Source organism: Rhodotorula toruloides (genome assembly GCF_000320785.1).
Source record: "Rhodotorula toruloides NP11 unplaced genomic scaffold Scaffold33, whole genome shotgun sequence".
Lineage (NCBI taxonomy): Eukaryota > Fungi > Basidiomycota > Microbotryomycetes > Sporidiobolales > Sporidiobolaceae > Rhodotorula > Rhodotorula toruloides.
The window spans coordinates 107,001-127,353 of NW_015622993.1; the positions used below are offsets into that span (position 1 = coordinate 107,001).

General features: G+C 61.4%; 9 protein-coding genes across 9 annotated transcripts; 5 read left to right on the plus strand and 4 right to left on the minus strand.

The window, feature by feature from the left end:
• Window positions 1–518: 518 nt before the first annotated feature.
• Window positions 519–3,277, minus strand: RHTO_05479 (tRNA (guanine-N2-)-methyltransferase; the record flags this gene model as incomplete). The annotated part of the gene is made up of 12 exons (XM_016419140.1): window positions 519–657; window positions 784–969; window positions 1,024–1,106; window positions 1,174–1,308; window positions 1,395–1,578; window positions 1,662–1,810; window positions 1,869–1,920; window positions 1,976–2,039; window positions 2,126–2,460; window positions 2,521–2,660; window positions 2,720–3,078; window positions 3,163–3,277. 12 exons carry the CDS (start codon window positions 3,275–3,277, stop codon window positions 519–521), a joined length of 1,941 nt encoding a protein of 646 aa, XP_016270030.1.
• Window positions 3,278–3,537: 260 nt separating this feature from the next.
• RHTO_05480 (protein of Karyogamy protein family) lies at window positions 3,538–6,486 on the plus strand (the record flags this gene model as incomplete). The annotated part of the gene is made up of 6 exons (XM_016419141.1): window positions 3,538–3,590; window positions 3,675–4,028; window positions 4,106–4,196; window positions 4,258–4,389; window positions 4,456–4,605; window positions 4,681–6,486. The coding sequence occupies 6 exons, from the start codon at window positions 3,538–3,540 to the stop codon at window positions 6,484–6,486; spliced, it is 2,586 nt and encodes an 861-aa protein (XP_016270031.1).
• A 210-nt stretch (window positions 6,487–6,696) lies between these two features.
• On the minus strand, window positions 6,697–8,241 carry RHTO_05481 (Amid-like NADH oxidoreductase; the record flags this gene model as incomplete). The annotated part of the gene is made up of 5 exons (XM_016419142.1): window positions 6,697–6,909; window positions 6,981–7,256; window positions 7,325–7,581; window positions 7,667–8,025; window positions 8,090–8,241. The coding sequence occupies 5 exons, from the start codon at window positions 8,239–8,241 to the stop codon at window positions 6,697–6,699; spliced, it is 1,257 nt and encodes a 418-aa protein (XP_016270032.1).
• A 379-nt stretch (window positions 8,242–8,620) lies between these two features.
• RHTO_05482 (transcription factor) lies at window positions 8,621–9,429 on the minus strand (the record flags this gene model as incomplete). Its single annotated transcript, XM_016419143.1, has 3 exons — window positions 8,621–8,683; window positions 8,743–8,814; window positions 8,851–9,429. The coding sequence occupies 3 exons, from the start codon at window positions 9,427–9,429 to the stop codon at window positions 8,621–8,623; spliced, it is 714 nt and encodes a 237-aa protein (XP_016270033.1).
• Window positions 9,430–9,796: 367 nt separating this feature from the next.
• On the plus strand, window positions 9,797–11,538 carry RHTO_05483 (phosphoesterase, RecJ-like protein; the record flags this gene model as incomplete). Its single annotated transcript, XM_016419144.1, has 5 exons — window positions 9,797–9,978; window positions 10,044–10,063; window positions 10,124–10,915; window positions 10,978–11,045; window positions 11,098–11,538. The coding sequence occupies 5 exons, from the start codon at window positions 9,797–9,799 to the stop codon at window positions 11,536–11,538; spliced, it is 1,503 nt and encodes a 500-aa protein (XP_016270034.1).
• A 214-nt stretch (window positions 11,539–11,752) lies between these two features.
• Window positions 11,753–12,741, minus strand: RHTO_05484 (sterol transfer protein; the record flags this gene model as incomplete). The annotated part of the gene is made up of 5 exons (XM_016419145.1): window positions 11,753–11,962; window positions 12,049–12,078; window positions 12,156–12,263; window positions 12,355–12,543; window positions 12,691–12,741. 5 exons carry the CDS (start codon window positions 12,739–12,741, stop codon window positions 11,753–11,755), a joined length of 588 nt encoding a protein of 195 aa, XP_016270035.1.
• Window positions 12,742–13,291: 550 nt separating this feature from the next.
• RHTO_05485 (Lipase, GDSL domain containing protein, carbohydrate Esterase Family 16 protein) lies at window positions 13,292–15,190 on the plus strand (the record flags this gene model as incomplete). The annotated part of the gene is made up of 10 exons (XM_016419146.1): window positions 13,292–13,437; window positions 13,507–13,585; window positions 13,648–13,666; window positions 13,733–13,957; window positions 14,044–14,166; window positions 14,233–14,441; window positions 14,525–14,568; window positions 14,642–14,720; window positions 14,782–14,859; window positions 14,942–15,190. The coding sequence occupies 10 exons, from the start codon at window positions 13,292–13,294 to the stop codon at window positions 15,188–15,190; spliced, it is 1,251 nt and encodes a 416-aa protein (XP_016270036.1).
• A 601-nt stretch (window positions 15,191–15,791) lies between these two features.
• RHTO_05486 (GDSL family lipase, carbohydrate esterase family 16 protein) lies at window positions 15,792–17,417 on the plus strand (the record flags this gene model as incomplete). The annotated part of the gene is made up of 7 exons (XM_016419147.1): window positions 15,792–15,916; window positions 15,982–16,307; window positions 16,369–16,491; window positions 16,563–16,815; window positions 16,873–16,945; window positions 17,025–17,102; window positions 17,190–17,417. The coding sequence occupies 7 exons, from the start codon at window positions 15,792–15,794 to the stop codon at window positions 17,415–17,417; spliced, it is 1,206 nt and encodes a 401-aa protein (XP_016270037.1).
• A 399-nt stretch (window positions 17,418–17,816) lies between these two features.
• Window positions 17,817–19,694, plus strand: RHTO_05487 (MYB-like domain containing protein; the record flags this gene model as incomplete). The annotated part of the gene is made up of 3 exons (XM_016419148.1): window positions 17,817–17,970; window positions 18,030–18,278; window positions 18,379–19,694. 3 exons carry the CDS (start codon window positions 17,817–17,819, stop codon window positions 19,692–19,694), a joined length of 1,719 nt encoding a protein of 572 aa, XP_016270038.1.
• Between the last annotated feature and the right edge of the window lie 659 nt (window positions 19,695–20,353).

Sequence of the window (20,353 nt, forward strand, 5' to 3'; positions counted from 1 at the left end):
CGTGTGTGTCGCCTGTACTCAGACTCGTGTCGAGCAGTCACCCGGTCTACCGACGCTTCGTCAATTCCCACACCCTCCTTCCCCGCAACCTGCCTCCACGCTCGTCCACAAGCACACAACGCACCGCCGTGCGCGCGAGTCGTCCCAAGCCCTCGAGTCACATATCGAGAGCTGGCAGACGAGGTCATGGGCTCTGGAATGCAGCTCACCTTGTCCTTCGGAACTGTTCAGCGACGAGTAGCGATGAGGTCAAGAGCGGGTGAAGGGGCTGTTGGACGGGTAGCCGGCGCTGTGTGAGAAGTTGCAAGAGCTGAAAAGCCTGTAGCGAGAGCGTACAGCCAGAAAGAGCCGATGAGGGTGAGCGGAGGGAGGAGAAGAAGCGAAAGCGGCTTTCGTTGAGGGGAACACTCGCGTCCAGCCAGCTAGACTCTCTTGCAGTATATCTAGGCTGACGAGAAGCAAGCAATGCAAAATGCGCAACCTCCCTATCAACCCTCACATCCACCGTGCCTCGTGCCCTACTTCTGCGGCGCGCCCCTCACAGCGGCCTTCGCCGGTCCCCAGTTCTCTTGCGGGTTCATCTGGTACCGCACTAGCTTGACGTTGTCGAGGAGGACGGACGACACGTTCGAGTGCGGCGCGAGCGAGACGGTGTGCCTGCGAGACGGGTGAAGCGAGTCAGCTTTGCGTCCGCCGCGTCAAACACCTTCTCATCCGACTGTGCGGGCTGGAACAAGCATCGCACTTCGGACGGTGTACCAGACGCGAGCGCGGACTACGCACCTCTGCTCCTTCGCCAGCAACACCTTCGCTGGACTGCCATCCTTGACATTCTTCATCGCCACCGGATGCTCCTTGATCCACTCCCTCACGACATCGTGCACGAACGACCGCGGCGCGTTGGTCTTGATTGAGCCGGCCATGGCGTGCGAGCGGGAGACGGTGTAGCCTGCGTTCAGGAGGGCGGAGCTGCGACGGTTGCGAGGTGAGCGGGGTTGACGGGGAAAGGGCAAATGGACGTACGCGAAGGTCGTGATGGGAGGGCAGATGGCGTGGAAGTAGCTCGCGATCTTGGCCGGCGAGAAGTACAGCGGCGCCTCGACCTCCTGCCAACCCAAACTCTTCTTAATCAGTCTCTCATCCTTCAGCGCTAATGGAAGGAGCGCGACGCACCGCAAGCGCAACGCGCAACATGCCCTTGATCCGATCGCTCGTCTTGAAGTCGCTCGGGTTCGACTCAACGTGCTCGAGCATCTCCTTGACAAAGTCGCGATTGTGGATCGGAGCGGCCCACATCGGTCCCGCGATCTGTCGGACGTATCGCATAAACCTATCAGTCTCCCTTTTCGCTGCATTGCGCCAAGGGACCGAAAGAGCGAGGAACGTCAACGCACATGCATCTTCCCCCCACACTCGCCGCACCTCCCTCCCTTCTCGATCTCCTCCGGCGGACCACTCGGCACATGGTACGTCGCGTTGCTCTGCCCGTTCCTCGGGTTGACCTTCTCGGTAACGCGGCCGAGGTGTTGGAAGTGAGGAGTCTGGCAGGAGTGGCAATAGTAGACTAGGGCGGTTTTGCTGTGCGTCGCCCGCTCAATTCCTCAGCAAATCTCTCCACGCGCGAAGAACGGATCGGAGAATGCGAGGAAGGAGCAACGCACGAAGGAACAGCCTTTACCTCCTTCGGTCCCGTCCGAACCCTCACGAACAACCTTACGTAAAAGTCGATCGAGAGCGACAGTTGAGGCTCGATGTAGCGTCCGTAGCGCGAGGCGGTGGAAGAGAGGGCGTTAAGGACGAGGCGGAGGGCCTGCGCGCGGGACGCGTGTTAGGGAAAGAGCCGAAGGAGGGGAAGAGGGGAGACGCACGACTTCGTGAGAGTACTCGGCGTTGATGCAGACGCCACCGTAGTGGGTGTAGCTGTGCGACACATGCGTGAGCGAAGCGGGAGTGGTCATCGAACGAGCGGACGCACGACTTCTCGGGGTAGTTGTGGCCCGCGAGAACGCCCATGTCGGTACAGGTGATGCACATCAGGCCTGCGCGCAGAACGGTCGAGACTCAGCTAGATACTCGGAACCCTGAGCGGACCGGAAGCAAGCTGCGCGACCAGTCCGAAACGCACCTCCATCCGCCGTCGCATTGACCGCCGCATCCAAGAACGGCACCGCACTTCCATACGGATCCAAATCGACACAGTCAAACCTCTTGTCCTCATCGCGATGCTGGTACATATAGACACACGCGTCTCCCTCGTTCACGCGGACTTTGCCGTGGAGGGCTTCGTCGATGTCGGATTTGGAGAGGCCGTAGGGTGGGTCAGGCTTGAGGGAGGAGAGAGGGACGCAAGGCGGAACAGAGGGAAGGAGGGAGTGACCGGCGGGAGAGAGGCCGTTGAAGGCGATGTTGCGGCGGATGTCGGCGACGGCGGAGGCGGAGAGGTCGTTCGCGACGACGTATCTGCGGGTATCGCGGGCGTCAGCGTGCGCGCACGCCGTGTATGTGATTGCGCGCACGCACCGGAGGAGAGGCAGCTCTTTCGCATAGCGGATTGCGCGGAGGCCGGTTGCGGAGAGCGCTTCAAGCAGCGTGAACTTGTAGGTCGGCGGCGGCGGGAGTTTCTCGTCCTGCGGTTCTGCGGGCGCAGCCGACTCTGAAGTCTGCAGGGCGACATTGATCAGCGGGAGAGAACAGGCGTAGGAGAAGGACCGCTCCGCACCTTCTCAGCCTCGCCTTCTCTCGCATCCGCCTCCGCAACAGCCTCCTTCTCTCCGCTCTCTGCCTTCCGCTTCTTCGCCCCCTTGTCTCCCTCGCCTTTCGCATCCCTCGCCCTCTTCTTTGCCCACTTCTTCCGCAGTCCCTCTTCCCACCTGTCCCTCTTCTCCCTCTGCCTCACCTCTCCCCACGTGCGGATCGCGACGACGGAGAGGTCACGGTTGTATTCCTGGACGGGGTTGAGGAAGACCGGAGCGGGGCCGGAGGACGTGGTGGAAGGGGGAGCGGCGAAGAGGATCGAGGTTGAGGATTCGGTATGAACAATAAAGCCTTCGGGGATGACGCCTGGGGCGGTTGTCGTGTCTGTCAATCCGCCCGAAAATGAGCGCAGCCCGTCAATCCTCCGCATCGAGAGCTAGACGAGCGATCAAGTCCAGGGAAGCTCACCTTCGCCTGCCTGACCTTCTTGAGCCCCTGCATTTGCGTAACCTGGCGCAGTCTCCTCCACCTGCATCATCGAATCTTTCTGCGCCTCGCCCTGTGCCGCAGACGAGGTGGACATGGCGTTTCGAGCGAGTCGTCGAGCGGGAGCAGGGCGCTGGGTGAGCGAGTGTGCGACGAGTGTGCGGTGTGAAGCGTGGATGCAATATAGCGCTCTCCTGTGCATGCAATGCCCGAGCGTGTCGTCTAGCTGGCAGCAGTGCGAGATGAGCGCGGTCGAGGTTGGTCGAGGGCGACGAGGAAGAGGAGCGAGGAGGGTTGAGAGAGTGACACTCGCTGGACTCGAGCAGACTGGGCTAGACTCGAGCAAACAGTGCTCTGATGGACTCTGCAGACACGCTCAAGCAACGCCCTTCAACCGCCTCACTCTCTCGGTGCGCTCTCCTCCACCTTCACCCAACTTTGCCCCCTTCACACTCTCCCACACGCACTGACACGCCCAAGATGCCTCTCAACAGCCTCACAGACTCGACAAACACTCACCACGCCCCTTCCACCTCGTCATACACGTCTTCGTCGCCCTCGAAACCAACCCTCGCGCCCCACACACCGACCGTCTCTACCGCGCTATCGCAGTCTACGAGCACCGCGAGCGACTTGGCGGGCCAATTGGCGGATTTGTCTCTCGATGAGGCGGTAGTCACCGCGATTGGAGGTGAGGAGGGGGAACAGCGGCGTGAACAGGCGGATCGTGCGGATGGAGGTGGAGCGGACAAAGGTTCCTTGGGCGGCGAGGGAGATGTACTGGACGGGACGACGATGAACGGGACGAACCGGGGCTTTCTGAAGACCGCGCCGTCGAGCCGACTGTCGTGAGTTCCCTCGCTCAACCTCTTCTTCCCTGGTTCTCCTTTCTCGCTGATCACTGTCCTCTCTTTCCAACCTGTAGCAACCCGCCATCTCTTCTCTCCGTCTCGTCAAGCATCACCGAGCTTCTCATGGAGATTCAAGAAGTCAACACCCTCATCTTCGAGATCCAGGTGCGCTAATCCTCCCCTCCCTTCTCCTCCTTCTCCCCTATTGAAGCGCTACAAGTCGCAGGAACTGCGACATGCGACGTCAATGCGCGCGAGTACAAGCAAGACGGAAAACGCAGCAGGTGGAGCGGAGAGCGTTAGCGAGGTGGATGCGGCGCTGATGCGTCTCGAGGCGAAGCTTGAGGCTGTTCGAAGCGTGCGTTCATCCTTCGCTCCTCCTTTCTCATCTCAACTTCTCGACGCTGACGACTCGCGTGAACAGCAATACGTGGCGCTCGCCTCGCAAGTCGAGCCACTACTCGACCCCAGTCACTCGCTCACCGCAACCGATGAGCGCGGCGACCTCGATCTGCTGAAGCACAAATGGGCGGATGCTGTGGCGGACTGGGAGGCGGCGCAGAAGGATGCGGACGTGCGTTCGACTCTTCCGTTCTCTTCTTCTCGCCTTGAGCGCAAGAGCTGATCCGCGAACGCGTCGAATGTACAGGTCCTCGGCGAAGAGCTGAAAGAAGACAAGTGGCTCGTGGTCTTTCGAACCGTCTCTGCCCAAGCGGAAGACATGATGCGGTCTCTCGAAAAGGTTGTCGCGCAAGGCCGGTCCTTCCTCGACTCTAGTCCTTCGCCTCCCTCTTCATCCTCCTCCTCAGCACGCCGCGGTCTCTCCCGCTCACCATCCGAACCAGCCTTCCCCTCCCCCTCACACAACTCTCTACCCACCTTCGCCCACCTCTCCCCCTCACTCGCCTCATCCCTCCTCTCAACACTCACGCCCCTCCTCACCACCCTGCACACAAAGTCCTCTTACTACGCTCCCGCAACGGACCGTGTCCTCAGGATCTTGGAGAAGGGCGTGAGGGAGAGACGGACGACGAATGGGGAGGTTGTGCGCAGGTTGAGCGGGATGGAGGGAAGGTGGAAAGGATTGAAGGGGGATGTGGAGCGTGTGGCCGGGGAGCTGGAGCGTGCGAAAGAGGGGTTGGGAGCGGTTGTTGAGAGGGCGAAAGGAGGGCGAGGGGAGGAACAGACGCCTACGAGGAGGCCAGCGGGCGGACTGGCGAGTTCGGCCTCGAGTCCGTCTATCGCGACGCTCGGAACTGTCACCTCGCCCGACCACTACCCCGACTCGCTCTCCCTCTCTCGCTCAACAAACCGTCCGACACCCCCTCGACCGCCCAAATCCCTCAAACGCCTCGTCAGCGACTCGTCCTCCACGCCTCCTCGCACTCCCTCTGCCTCTTTCAGCCTCAGTCACAGGAGAAGCATGTCGACCATGTCCGCCTCTCTCGCGCCATACACAGCGGACTCGAGGAGACAGTCTCTCCGCCCCGTCTCGCCTTCGCCTTTCGATTCACGACCCAGATGGAACGTCGCCACCCGTTCGCGCGACTCGGAAGTAATGGAGACGCTCGCCTCCCCCGCTCCGACTCCTCAACGACCAGCCCCTCGATCCGGCCGCATCTCAGCAGCAGGAGTGGTCCGACCCGCTTCGCGCGCTTCGATGTCCACCCGTGCACCGTCGCCGGCGTTCTCGGATGCGTCGGTCAGTGCGAGGCCTGAGACGCCGAGTCGGATCCCGAGGCCGAGGTCGAGTATCGCTGGGGCGATGTCGCCTGGTTCGAGGAGGCAGAGCGGCGCGTTCGGCTTCGGCGGAGCGGACGCAGGAGATGCAGGATTGAGAAGGGCGCTGTCGCCTACGCCTGGTTCGGCGAGTCGACCACCGCTCTCGTCGAAACGGTACTCGCTCAGTCGATCCGTCGGGATGCCTTCGCGTGTTTCCCGACCTACCAGTCCCGCTCTCTCGACGACGTCTTCATCATTCTCTTTCGGGCGAAGCCAGACGCCCGAACCGAGTCTGATGGCTCAAGCACAACGGATCGCCTCTATCCGCGCTCCCCCTCCCGTCCCGAAACTCCCCGCCTCCTACCGCCCCCGCTCTTCCCTCGCTCCTTCGCGCTCAACAACCCCTGCACCCTCCGACGGTTCCTACATCCCGAACCCCCTCGACCCACTCGACCTCCTCGTCGCACAAACTATCTCTTCCCTCCCTCTCGCACTCTCGATCACACGCATCGACCCGCCTCTCTCCCGCACTCAAGCAGCGACAGTCGAGCTCTTCCAGGCGCGGTACTCGTTCGCGCTGCCGGGCGGAGGAGGGTCAGGAGCGGTGATGCTGAAGATGGTTGATCGGGTTGGGCCGAGGGCGAAGAAGGGAGAGAAGAAGGTTTTGGTGAGGGTCGGAGGAGGGTGGCAGGATTTGGAGGCGTTCGCGTTGGCTTTGCTGGCGGGCGTGTGAGCGCGCGGTGTTGGGCGTGTAGATAGACTTGTTCCCCTCTCTCTTCTTACGTTCGTTGTTGTGTGCTCACTCCGTACTTCTCGTGCATTCAAGAGCTTTGCGCTCGCCTCTCAATGCCCGAGAGACCAAAAAGGCGAGAGGATTGCGCACAATAGCCCATTCCCTCGCGACCCTTCCAGCGACCCTCGCATCGCACCATGGTCGCGTCCGCTACAAATGATAATCCTCCTCCCTCTTCGCAAACCCAGGCAACCGCCTCTCCCAAACCCCTCGAATACCCATATCTTCCCTCCCGTCGTCCTTCCACAAAACCGTCGGTTCGCCTTCCCATTCGCCCGCGGGAGATTGAGGCGGGTTCCGGAAGATGACGGATTCGCGGAAGCCGAGGGTTAGGTGGATTGCGGCGGGGGTGGGGGTATTTGTCTGCGTGCGGCGTTAAAAGCGTGGTGAGAAGGTCAACTCGAGGAAAGAAAGGGAGGGAAGGTTAAGCGCACCTCGAGCGACTCCCTCCCCTGCCCCCGCAAAACCTTGACCACATTCCCCGCCACAATCCTCGCCTGTTCCAACGCCGGCCTCGCAGCTTTGGGCGCACCACTCTCCGCTACGTCTCCCAGCGCGAACACTTTACCTCCGAGTTCGGCGGCTTCTGATGCCGAGGAGGGGCAGACGAGAAGAGAGGGAGTGACGCGGATGTAGCCTGTTGGGAGGATCGAGGAGGGCGAGAGGGTGGAGAGGAGGGACGAGTTGGGCGTTTGGCCGAGGGCGTGGATCTGCCCCACGCGGGCGCGTCAATCTTGCAATCTTCAGGTCGATAGGAAAAGAGAGGACGGGAACGCACGACATAATCCGCCTCGACTTCCCTCCCATCCGTCAGCCTAACCTTCCCACCCTTCCCACTCTCATTCACCCCCTCCCATCCCCCCTCGGGCACCTCCGCCCTCGTTCCCAAAACCACTTCCACACCCAACTCCTCCAATCGTCGGAGGACGAGGTCGTGCAAGGCGGGATGGAAACGAGGCATGAGGAGGCGGGATTGGATGAGGGTTATGTGTTTAAGCGGAGGGGGGTAGAGGGTGGCTAGGTCGGTGGCCATCTCTGTGCATTCCTCCACATCTACATCAGTCCTTTTCCCCACAAGTAAGAGGAGGAGGGAAGAAGAGAGGAAGAGGAGGAGACGCACGAACTCCCACTGCCCCTCCACCTACAATAACCACCCTCTCCGCCTCCCTCAATCTCCCCTGACTACTCCTCAGATACCCGACTCCCTCAGCTTTCGTGCCACCCGGCATCGTACCCGGCGGCGAGAGCTTCGTGCCCGTCACGAGGATCAGTGCTTCGTACGAGATCTCGTTGGAGGGAGGGGAAGAGGGAAGCGAGATGGGCCGGTCGAGAAGGATGCGGCTGGAGGGAAGGAGGGAGAGAGCGGTTGCGTGGAGGATGGTATGGGGAGGGGGGAGCATCGAGTGCGAAGTCGTCGAGAAGGGGATGAAGGCGGTGTGTTCGTGTGAGGGGGATATCGCGAAGCGTGGGTAGGCGAACCTCCACACGTCCGCACGATCGTCAACACTCCATCGACCGAGAGAAGAAGAGCAAGGAAACGCACAGGTGCCCGAAATGCGAGTTCTTCTCGACCACCACAACCCTATATTCCTCTCCCACCACTTTACTCAGTTCCGTCGCCACCGCAAGCCCGACGTACGACGCTCCGACAACTACGATGTTCTTTGTCGGTGCGCGGGGGAGGGGAGAGGACATGGATGCGACGCCGCGGGTGAAGGATGGGAGGCGAGGACGGAGAAGGAGGGCGGCCAGGGTGACTGTGACTGCTCCGATGAGGCGCAGGCGCATGCGATGGAGAGAGAGGTGGAGAGAGAGGTGGGAGAGGAAAGGCGTGCTGCGGCGGGACCGGCGTCTTGGTCGGAGTCGGCGCGGAGCAACGGAGGCCGGATCAGATAAAGTCGACCCGGTGAGCCGCGGCTGGCGGCGAAGGGGAAAACTGCGAGTATTTGCACAGAGGATGTGTGTCTACGAGTGCAACAACAGGAGTAGTATGGACAGAACTGATGCGAGAGAGGAAGAGCCGCCGTGCCCACGCGAGGTGGACGCCCATTTTGAAGCGAGAAAGCGAAGGTTGTCAACCGAGGTTCAGGTCGAGGTCGCCGCCTGTGTCTTCGGTGTGCCCGTGATTGTGCAGAGGCTGCAAGATAGAGCAAGTCAGCACAGGGAAGAAGGAAAGGGAAGAAGCGCGCAGCACACCTTGTCGAGCGTTGGGAGCTGCGGAAGGACGGGCTCGCCGACGATGTGGATGTTGTCGACCGGCGCGCCCGCCTGCAGCGCCCTGACGATCTCCTCGAGGTCCTTGACGCGCTTCCTGTACATCTCAAGCTCCTTCTGAAGGATCGAGTTCTCCTGCGTCTTGTCCTCGGCGAGTCGCTCAAGGCGCTCGAACTCGGCGGCCTTGCGATCGCGCGACCGTTGCGCCGCGAGCCTGTTGCGCTCTTTGCGAATGTTTGTGCGGTCGGCGGGATTGAGGCCTGCGAGTGCACCGGTCTGGTACGTCGACTTCGTCCGTCCGCCTCGAGGAGCTGCCTGCCTGGGTTGTCCGGTCGCGTCGAACGAGCCAAACTGTCCGCCCGTCGTCGAGCTCCCCGTGCTCACGTCTCCGTCGGTCGCAGCATTCGCATGCCCGTTCGACTCGGGCGCCGGACTTCCAACCGGTATCCCAGCCTGGTCCTCACTGCGCGCTTCTGCTCCCTCCTCACCGGCCTCCCCGTTGGCCCGCTGACCGAACGAGTTTCCCGACGCCCTTGCGAGTGCCTCAAACTGGTCTGCGTATGCGCCCAGGCCTGCTGCGAGGTCGGGTGCCGAGGCGGCCATTTGGGCGAGGGATGGGTCGAGTTCGATGCTGGGTGCGGACGAGCGCGAGGGGAGGTGGGCTTGCATGCGAGCTCTGGTGTGCGTGTGTGTTGAATGAGGCGGTGCTTGGGTGGGGTCGAGGTGGGGAGGAGACGCGAGTTGGCGAGTGAGTAAGTTAGTGTGAGGGTGGGTGGAGCGAGCGTGGGTCGAGCGGCGGACGAGGCGAGTCGGTGCTGGGCTGGCTGGTGGTGGACTGGCTGGTGCTGCTGCTTGTGCTTGTGCCCGTCTGTATGCTGACGTGTCCTGGCTTTCGTTCAGGAGAGGACGTGGCTGGTGCGGAAGTGAGGGACTTCGCCGCACGTGACCTCGATCTTCGCCCAACCTGACGTCCGAGCAAGCACTCCTTAACCCTCTCCCTCTCATGATCCGCACCTTCCAACAACGACCACACACAATGCCCAAACGAGCACTCGCAACAGCCACATCGTCCTCGCCCTCCAAAAGCACCCGCCGCTCTCCCTCACCCGCTCTCGACTCGACGACCGTCCCTCAGGATGCCGCAGGCAAAGGAAAGTGGAAGGACTGGCCTGCTCCGAGGACGCAGATGGACGAGGCGAAAGAGTGGATCAGGGAGTGGTGAGTGCGCTCGCTTGAAGAGAAGCAGCCCGCGGGTTGACCTTCTCGAGTTGCGACTTGTGCAGCATCCGCGACAAGCACAGAGGTGCGTGCGCTCCTGTCTCCTCCGACCACCTCCCACTGACGCTTCAAGGGACCCCCGAAGTCCTGCTCTGCCCCGACAAAGACGCCGACGGCCTCTCCTCCGCCCTCGTCCTCTCCCGTACCCTCCGCGCTCTCTCGCACCCACCCTCCCTCACAGCCATCTACCACCTCCCTCGCGGTCTCAACATCCACTCCCCCCAGGCCTCGGAAGGGATGCTCGCGACTTTCCCAAACGAAGGCGGCCCAACACGCTGCATAATCCTCGACCAAGGCTCGCGTCCCGGCCCTCCTCTTCTCCCCCCTTCGCAATGCAAGACCCTCATAATCGACCACCACCTCTCCTCGCTCTTCCCCTCCGAATCTCAAGTCCTCTCCGCATGTCACTCCCTCCCAGTCGCGACAACTTCCCTCCTCACCTACACGCTCTGCGCCGAACTCGTCCCCGAACAAAGGGGGAAAGGCGCGTTGGCGCTCGGCGCACTGGTAGGCGTGTATGGAGACTTGGGAAGTGGCAAAGTCAAGTTTGGTGCCGAGGACGAACCGTGGCCTGCGAGTCTTGCGCCGGTCGAAAAGGCGCTCACGAAATCTGCCCTGTCCAAGTCTGTGGCGCTCCTCAATGCTCCGCGACGAACGCCGGAATTCAACGTCTCGGATGCGTACGCCGCGCTCGAAGCCGCAGCAGACGCAGAAGAGGCGAAACCAGGAACGGGTTTGAAGCGGATCTTGGGCGACGAGAAGTTGTTGGAGGCGAAAGAGCGCACGAGCGCCGAGACGAGTAGGTGGCAGGCTGCTCCGCCGGTCTTTTCGAAGGATGGGAGGATCGCGGTCGTTACGGTCGATTCAGGGTACCAGAGTGCGTTTCCCGTCCTTCTCGCCCGCTTCATCTCGCTCAGCGTACTGACTGGGGGAGCGCAGTACACCCGGTCATTGCGACTCGCTGGACCGGCACGCTGAGGAAAGCCAAAACCCTCGTCTGCGTCATGGTTCGTCCCCTCTCCTCTGCTCTCCCTTCCCTCCTAACCTTTCTCCACACAGTGCGCCAACACCGGCTACACCCCCGACCACGTGCACTTCTCCTGCCGCGCTCCCCGTCACCCCGACTCCCCTCCACCGGACCTAATCGCCTTCCTCACCTCGCTCAAACCCCTTTGCGACGCCCTCTCTCCAGACTGGTCCGCCCGCGTAGGGGAAGATTTTGCGCGCGGACACCGTGAGGCGACGGGTGGGATTATTCGGAGGGAGGAGTGGGAGGTGCTTTGCAGGGCGGTGGAGGTGGGGGTTAAGAAGGAGAAAACTGAGGGAGCGGGAGGGGGAAAGGGAGGGAAGAAGGTGATTGATCCGGGGCAGAAGAATACGTTGGATGGGTTCTTTAAGGTTAAGGGGAAGGGGAAGAGCGCGAAGAAGGAGGAGGAGGACGAGGAGGGGGACGTGAAGAAGGAAGAGAAGAAGGAGGCAAAGACGATTATCGTCGAGTAGAGCGCACGCAAGATTGCGGTTGTTGTTCCAACAGGCGCGGCAAAGGCGAGCGAGACGAGACCAGGCTTCCCAGATTCCAGACGAGCTCTTCGGTCGTCTGCCTAGCACTTGCGCTCTCGGCTCCTTAAGCCGGTCGATACGAGCTACGACAAAAAAGAGTTTCATAGCAAACACACAGACTATCGCAACACACGGTCAAATACATCTCTCTCTCTCAAAGCTTGGCCTTGACCGTCTCCCATCCCTCACTAACCTTCTCACCCACACTCTTCTGCTTCCCGTTCCCGCCAAACTGCGCCCACACACCCTCGGAAGAGGAAGACTTGACTTCGGGACCGGCGAGGCGTTCGAGTTTCTCGCGTTCTTGCGAGAGGATGCGCAGGGCTTGGAAGGACCGGTCGAGGTCGCCACGGATGTGGAGGCGCTGTGCATTGTGCGTGTCAGTAGACGCAGTCTAAGCTCGAGTGGATCGCGCGAGAGGAGCGAGAGGATCGAGAAAGCGAGACTGACCTTGGCGGCGTAGAGCTTCTGCGGCGTGAGCTGCGGGTCTCTCGTAGGCAAGGATCAGTAACGACTCCGGGAGAGCAGAAACTGAAGCGCTGCGAGAGCGGACGCACCCTTCCTGTCACGAGTCCGACGAGGTCGCGGTCCTGGACTCGAACGATCACGTCTGGCTTGAGAGGCGCCTTCTCGCCGGGCTTGAGGACGCCGACTCGACCCTTCTTCTGCGTGAGTGGTAGATGTTGAGAGATGATCAGCGAGAAGCTCTACCCTTCAGCCCTTTACCGCAATCCAAACGAGTCTGTCCCGACGCACCTTCATGTCCAACCACCATTGCGCCTCCTGCCCGCTCGAGTTGGTAACCTGGAAGAGGTAGACAGTCTTGATAGCACGGAGGAGGCGCTTCTTGGGTGACGAAGGGGACTGGAGGACGACGGAGATGAGGGCGAAGACGCGCGAGGCGTCGAAGCCGGGGCAGAAGATGGCGGGGTCGGCGAGAGCGGCCTGGGTGTCTCGTCATACGGTAGTGTGGTCGAAGAAGCGCCAATGGGGCGGTTAGAGCGGGGAGAGCGTTTCGTCGTGAATGTGGGGTGAGGAGGAGTGGGAGAGTGAGCGGGCGTCTCTGGCTGGACGTGGACGGTTGGAGCGCACCCGTACGAGCCTGTCCGAGACTTCCTGGTCCGACTTGTCCTGCTGTGCCATGGTGAAGGAGTGAAGCCCCGCACTTGCCCGCACGACGGCGAACTCGACAAGGTCGGCCGCGACACGCTGGCACGTCCTTCTAGGGCCCAGCCGACCCCTGCAAGTATTTCATGAGCGTTTCAAAAGAATTGTCAGCTGGTCAATTCGGCCGGACGAGGAGGAGACCTCCGTTTTCTCCTCGCGCCTCTTTCTCATCAGTTCTCGCGCACTGCTCTCCACGAGCGCTCGCTATGGTTCCGATCTCTCGGCGGTACTCGCTGTCGCTATCTTTGCTATCGCCACGGACTTGCAGCAACGCCGCGCGAACTGTCGCCGTCGAGAGGCCGCCTCGACCAGCCTCCTCCCTTCATCGACTTCCCCTTCCGTCGACCCTCGACGAATAGGCTGTCCTGGATCGTCATTAGGCGCAGCAAGGTCACCTCTTCACCTATTAGAGATCTGCTTGCACGGGCAATCGCAGGGGGCCGGCGAGCGTCGCCTCCTCGTCCTCCTCCCTCGCCCTCAGGTTCCCTCAGCTACTCGCTAGGGTTCCGTACAGCTAGACGGGCGCATGCCTCGCTCGCGGGGCAGGGGCGCCTTGCCCGGTGTCTCCCCTCTATCGCTGATCTTCGCGCTTCACTTGCTCGTGCTCTTGCTGAGCGGCAAGGGCTGGGGCGTCCAGGCGGTGCTCGCTCCGCTGAACGATATAGACACTGTGTACGTTCTCTCTCTCTAGTTGAGCAGCGGACATAGCGACATTGGCTCACCTGTCGCTTCGTCGCATAGCTTCGTCTTTGGCGATTCCTACAGCGAGACGGGCTTCGACCCGTCTAAAGGATTCGACCCGCTTGCTCAACCCGCCAAGGTGCGTCTGACGAGCGTCTCCTTTTCGTACAATAGGCTGACCTCGCTCGTTCTTGTGCCCAGACTACTTCTGCCGGTCCTTGTTCGTCCCGCTCTGTCTTCGCGATTGATCCTCTCGCTCGCCACTGACGCGCGCCCTCTGCAACAGCCTGGCCGATGTACTTCGCCAACAACACCATCTCGCCCGCTCTCTTCAACCGCACCTTCTCCTTCGCCCGAGGCGGCGCAACCACATCTCCCGACCGCGTCTATCCCACCTACCCGAACATCTCGACGGGGTCGCAAGTTGATAGTTGGGAGGGCTGGTTCGTGAATGCTACGACGGAGGGGAAGAAGGCGAGGCCGGTTTGGGACGGGCGGAAGACTTTGTTTGGTGCGTCCTGCTGCTTCTGTCTTGAGCGAATCCTGGAGTCTCTCAAGCTTGATAGCGTGCTGACACGATGATGTGTCTGCGCACAGTCGTCTCGTTCGGCCTGAACGACCTCGTCATCGCCATGCGGTCGAAAACGCCGCTCCCGACTATCCTCGAGCCTACCTTCGCCGAGCTCATGAACCAGACGTCTCGTCTCTACAAGAGCGGCGGTATGTGCCCACGAGCTGTCCTCGCTCTCCCAAGCTTACACCGCTGACGCTCGCACGCCTTTCCAGCACGCCAATTCCTCTTCCAGCTCATTCCAGCCTTCCAACACTCTCCTGAAGCCCAACACAGCTTCCCGGACGTCAATAACGCAGCTGCGCTAGTCGGGACCAACGTCAAGTTGTGGAACGAGCGGGTCAAGGTGTTTGCGGGACAGGTTGCGTCGACGCTTAAGGGGAGCGAGGTCGGTGTTTGGGACGCTTACGGGTTTTGGGAAGAGGTGTGTGCGAGCTTTCCTCGCTGCTGGACAAGCTTGAGCTGCTTGACTGCCGGTGATTGACATGAGGCTTCGTGTTCCTGCAGCTGCTCGCGCACCCGCAGGCCTACGGCTTCCGCAACTCGACCGAGTCAGTCTTTGCGCTCTTCTTCGCATATCCGTCGCATATGCAAGCTCCTTCTGACGGTGTTGACTCAATGCAGCTACTGTCCGTCGTACGCCCCGCTCAAGTGGAAGCGCGGGCAGTCGCTCGACTACTACAAGAAGGATTGCGGCATTCCCGTACGTCTTCGCGCTCGCTCTCAGGATCATCGAGTTGCTGACATGTCATCGGGCCGCACAGCTGCGCGACTACATCTGGATGGACCGGGCGCATCCGACTTTCACGGTGCACAAGCTGATTGCCGACTCGCTCGTCAAGGTGCGTCCCATCTGCTTGTCTGCTGCCTCGATCGATGCGGACGCTATCACTGACGGATTCTTGCGCTTTGCGGAATCTACAGGTTCTCTCTCAGCCAGGCGCCTCCGCTACAACGTCCCTGCATTGCCGCAACTCCATCGCCGCTTCATCTCACTCCGACACAACTCACCTCGTCACGCACCACCGCGCTCCGGTCCCCATCCACCGTCAGCCATCCGGAATGATTCGCCAACTCGTGAGGCGGAAAGACGGCTTCTGGGCGGCGTTGAGGGACCAGGCGGTTGGAAGCGTCGTGGGACCCGCTACGGGCGTTGCGGTGAAGGTGGACTAGAATACGAGGAAGGCTGTGGACTGCGCAGGCGCACGGTGGAGCTTGCCCTGGAGCGTGTATTCATTCTTTTTGACCCTCGCCTCGAGTTCTTCCGCTCGTCCCGCTTCGGCTTCTCTTTACTCGGCTGCTATCATCAAGAGCGAAAAGATGCTGTACTGCCTCGCTTCTGGTATTTAAAGGAGCCGGCCGCCCTCCACCACCCTCCTGCAGCGTTCGGCCGCACCTCTCTCCCTCCCTCCTCCTCCTCACGCACCCGCCGACGATGACTGGCACGCCGCTGAGTACGCAGACAATACGCTCAGCGTCTGCGTGCTCAGTATGCGTCCTTCGCGCGCCCTTCGACCATCGCGCTCGGCTGCCTGTCGAGGCAGTTGACGAATGTCTTTCTCCTCGAGGAACGGCCGGACGTCCTTGACCGATCCGAGAACTAGTCTTACGAGCGAGGCACTCCTGTATCAACGCCCTGCAGTCCTGGCCAGTCGCTCACCGTCCTCTCCTTCTCCCGCACACCGCTCGCCATTTCATCGCCTTCCTGCTACGCGGCATGCTCGAGCGGCTTTGACGAATACGCATAGCTCTGAGACTTCGACGACCAGCTGGCATGGCCCACACACAGGCCAGCTCCGCCTCACCCACACTCGCTTTCCTCACGCTCGTTCTCTCCCTCCTCTCGCTCGCGCGCACCGTTCGAAGCGCTCTTCCACCTCTCGGCGACATCAACACTCTGTGCGCCCCTTCCTCAACGCGCGTGAAGCCTCGCGTGAGCCGAACTGACGGCTCCGCTCGCACAGCTTCGTCCTGGGCGACAGCTACTCTGCGACCGGCTTCAACCCGTCAAAGGGCTACGACCAATGGGCCCAGTCACCCGACACATTCGGCAGCGGCCGCTCATGGTCGATGTTCATCGCGAACTCGACCCGCGTTCCTTCTGCCCTCTACGACCGCACCTTCTCGCTCGCCGAGGGCGGCACGCCTCTCTCACCTGACCGAAGCTGGCCAAACTTTCCGAAGGACGGCGTCAAGGCAGAGGTCGATCGGTTTGCGGAGTACTTCGTGAACGCTTCGACTGAGGGGAAGGGCGCAAGGCCGGTTTGGACCGGCGACAGGACGTTGTTCGGTGCGTTGAGCTTCCCTCATGCACCAGAAGAGCCTTGGCTGACTGTGCCAGAGCGTCGCAGTAATCTGGTTCGGCGTCAACGACTTTGAGATCGCCGGCAAGATGGGCAATCTCGCACTGCCGGTCACCGACGGGACTTTCGACCGATTGCGAGAGCAGGTGACGCGTCTGTACGACCTCGGAGGTGCGGCGAAAGATTTCCAGCCTCTCCCAGCATGAATCAAGACTGACCTCTCCCCATACTCTCTTCTGCAGCCCGCAACTTCCTCTTCCCGACCCTCTCCCAATTCCACCGTACGCCGACCATTCGCGCGCAGTCGACGCCCGACTTCGACGCTCCCTCTGAATACGAGGCTGTTTACTTGCGCTGGAATGCGAAGCTGAAGGAGACGGTGGCCGATTTCCCGCTCACCTTGCCGGACGCCAACGTCCAGGTGTGGGACGCCTGGTCATGGTTCGGTCAGATGCTGGACAACGCCGAGGCTTTTGGCTTCAAGAACTCGTCAACGTGCGTCGTTCGCTCGATTCACTCATCGCGAGAGCGAAGGCTGATCCGTCTTTGCAGCTGGTGCTCGGCGTACTCGCACCTCAAGTGGAACTACGCCGACGTTCCCGACCAAGACAAGCCTGAGTGCGGCGTGCGTGTACGTCGTGAAACATTCGCACTTACGTCCTCGCTTTTATCCTGACTGACTCCGGTTGTTGCGCTTCTTCCAGCTGAGCGAATACTTCTGGACGGATGCCGCTCATCCGACCTACGCTGTGCACGAGTACCTCGCCGACTCGTTGATCGAGGTGGGCTGGTTGCGTGACTGAATTGCCTTGCAGTCGCAGCCGGCTGACTACTCCCTCTCGCCCTTCTTTCCGCGCTCGACCTCGCAGACCCTCAGCAACCCACAAGACACGCTCGTCATCGAGTTCAACCCGATGCGACTGCTCAACCCGGAGAAGCGACTCAGTCGACGCATGTCCGCCCTCAGCCTTCGCGACGGCACCTCTCCCTCGCACCACCAACACCTTCCTCGCCATTCTCGCCGTATGCGCCGTGTTCCGAAGCGCTGGGACGTCTCCTGGACGGCGGTCGACCCCGACACCGTTGGAGAGGCCTGAAGCGTTCGCCAGAGGCGCAGGTCGTCTCGTAACGCCTGTTTCGTCGGCGCTGGTCTTGTAGCAGTCGTTTCGGTCCTTATTTCTGCATGTATCGACTGTGTGTCAAACTGACCGGACGGATGCCACTCGTCGAGCTGGTCGAAGTCGGATCGCCCAAGTTCGCCAGGACGTCTCGCAGGATCACCTTCAAGCTACTTCTTTTGCTCGCGACTTCCCTTTGGACGGGACTCGACATCGACGACTGCTCGCTGCTGCACCCAGTCAGCGCGCGCTGACCTCGACTCGCACGCTCCTCTCCCCACTTCGTCCTCGTCCAACCGTCACTGTGACTGTCAAAGACACGCTCGAACGCTGTACACTGTCGGCTCCTGCTCGTCTTGCCAGCTCGCGGCTCTTGCGATGCTCCCGCGCTCGACATCGCCGACAGCTTCGACCGGACCAGCCGCGGTCACTGGCTTGCTCTCTTCGCAGCGATGGACGACGGGACACGAAGGAGAAGGCAGTCACAGTACTGGCGCAGGCGTAGCTGCTGCTATCGCGGACGCGGGAGAAGGTGCGCCTTTCGTTCCTTTTGCTAGGCGAGCACAAGCTGACCTGGTCGCCGTAACGCAGAAGTCGCCACCGCCAGGCCATCCCCAATGTGCCCGAATGCAGGCTCAGGATACGACGAAGCTCTCGAGCCGGCGGCGTGGACGCGCGAGGAGGACTCGGCTTTGAGCGTTGCAGTCGGGCGGTCAGCAGTCGGCGACTGGGAGGGCGTTCGACAAACCTTCTTCAATGTAACTGGCTCGCCGAAGAGTGCTTCCGCCCTGTCGGAGCGTTGGGAAGTCCTGCGGCTCGGGCAGTTGACTTCGAGGAAGTGTGCGTACTAGCTTTCTCTCCTTCGGCCGAATCCTGATCCTCTTCTCGACAGTCTTGCGCAAGCCACGCCCAAGGTCGCCTGCTCCGCCATGCTCGTAAGACACCTTCAATCGCAGCTCGCCTGATCCTCTCGACTTCTCGCGCGAGGAGACGACCCTTCGCTGGTTGCGCGTGCACCATTCGGCAACTCCGCCAGATCAGCACAGCTCGCCCTCTTCGAACGGCTTTTTGGCGCTACGCGAAGACTCGCAAGTTCAGAATTGCGCGAAGAGGCTGCGCAATGCGGGACTGGAGGAAACGGTCGGCAACCGCGGCGTCGCAACGCCTACTCCTAGGCAGGACGCGCCTGCGGCTGACGCGGCGATACCTTCTTCGCTAAATCCGCTATACGACGAGCCGATGATGAACGCCAGTCGGTCCGATGCCATCCGTGCCATTCCCTCATCCGACGCCGCCTCTTATACTTCGCTTTCAGCCGGGCTTGACCCGGTACGCGACCCGTCGAAGCCATCTTGCGATCCGCTCCGAGAAGCCGACTTCGCCTTTGTCGCCGACGATCTCGGCGAACGAGACGAGCAGGATGTACTCTCGGTCTTTTCGACCGACCCAGATCCGCCCCAGCAAACGTCCGCGCCCACACCTTACGCGCTCCCCCTACGACGCCAACCTTCGAACGCTCCTGCGACCACAGACCCGATTGAGCTGGTCGTACAGGGTTGCGCCTTGCCAACCCAGACCTCGCCTCCTCGACCTGCGCCTGCCGCCTCTTCTTTCTCGACCAGCGTACCTCTCGAGCCTCTCAAGCTTGCGGGAATACCCGATCCAGCCAGCATTCCACCTCGTCCTAGCACATCGCGCCGCTTCCCATCCGTCTACCGCCCCTCTCCCAATCGCTCGTCGACCTTGCGAATCGAGACGACGGATGCTCGAGACGACGATAACCCTCCTCCGCCCTTCAAGCCTCGTCTGCTCATCAAGGGCATCGCCAAGGCGGCGCGGCGTCAACAGTCGACAGCGCAACGTCCAAGCTTTCCGTCACGGCAGGTCACCTCCGAACCTGTCGAAGCCGCTGAGCCCTCACCTTCAAAGGGTGGATCGCCGCAGCAGCGTCAGTTGTCTGCCATCGCCGATTCGCCAACGACGCTTGCGAAGTACGCGCCGAATCCTCATGAAATTGCTCGACCCTCCTCGACGTCTATCCAGCAGCAGCCTTCCCCGCCACCTTCGCTCCCCGACACCACAATGAGCGACTCTGCGATCAATCTTGCAGGGCAGAACAGCGCAGGCGGAGGGAGTGGAGATGTTGGCCGTGAGAAGGAGACGGCTGAGGCCGCAGAAGATTGGCAGGCTATCCTCGATGGGGCGGATCGCCTGAGGAGGAGATTACTTGAGATTGCAGCGTCACTGAGGGTTTAAGGGAGGCGCTTGACTGTACAAGATCTTGAACGAGGTTCGTTTGCTTGGTCCGTAAGTCGCGGCGCAAGTTCTCCCTCTCCAACCTCCCGCGCTTCCCACAATGCAGTCGTAGAACGAGCTGTCACACGCTCGAAAGCTTTGCTGCTTCCTGCTTCGTCAAAGACGTGTACGCATCGACGCACTGACCTTCGCAAGCCCACCTCTGCTCGCTCCCCTTCCCCGCCTCATCGCGCTCTCCAGCTCCGTTCAGAGCATAAGCGCAGCGCTAACTTCCTGACCACGCTGCTCGACTGCTCGCCCACGGCTACAAGGCATGAGCGCGGGTTGCGGTTCTTCGAGCGAGGGGAGAGGGTCAGATCGCTTCGTTCCAGCCCAGCGATGGCGTGCAGGGCGGCAGCGCGACGCTACAACGGAGAGTAGAGCGGGTACTGGCACGGCGAACGGGGGAACAGGTGCGCGCACTCGCTTTTCGCTGTTCTGACGGGCTTGCACCAGGACGAGCTGACGTTGACCTGCTCCTGCAGCTTTGCACGGCCGCATTAGCTCGGCGGGCGACAGTGGAGGACAGTCGTACGATGCGCGAAGCGCCGGCGCGAGCGGCCGCCTCGACGACCGTTCTTCTCCTGCCATCGACCTCAGCTTCGACAGACCTCACAACA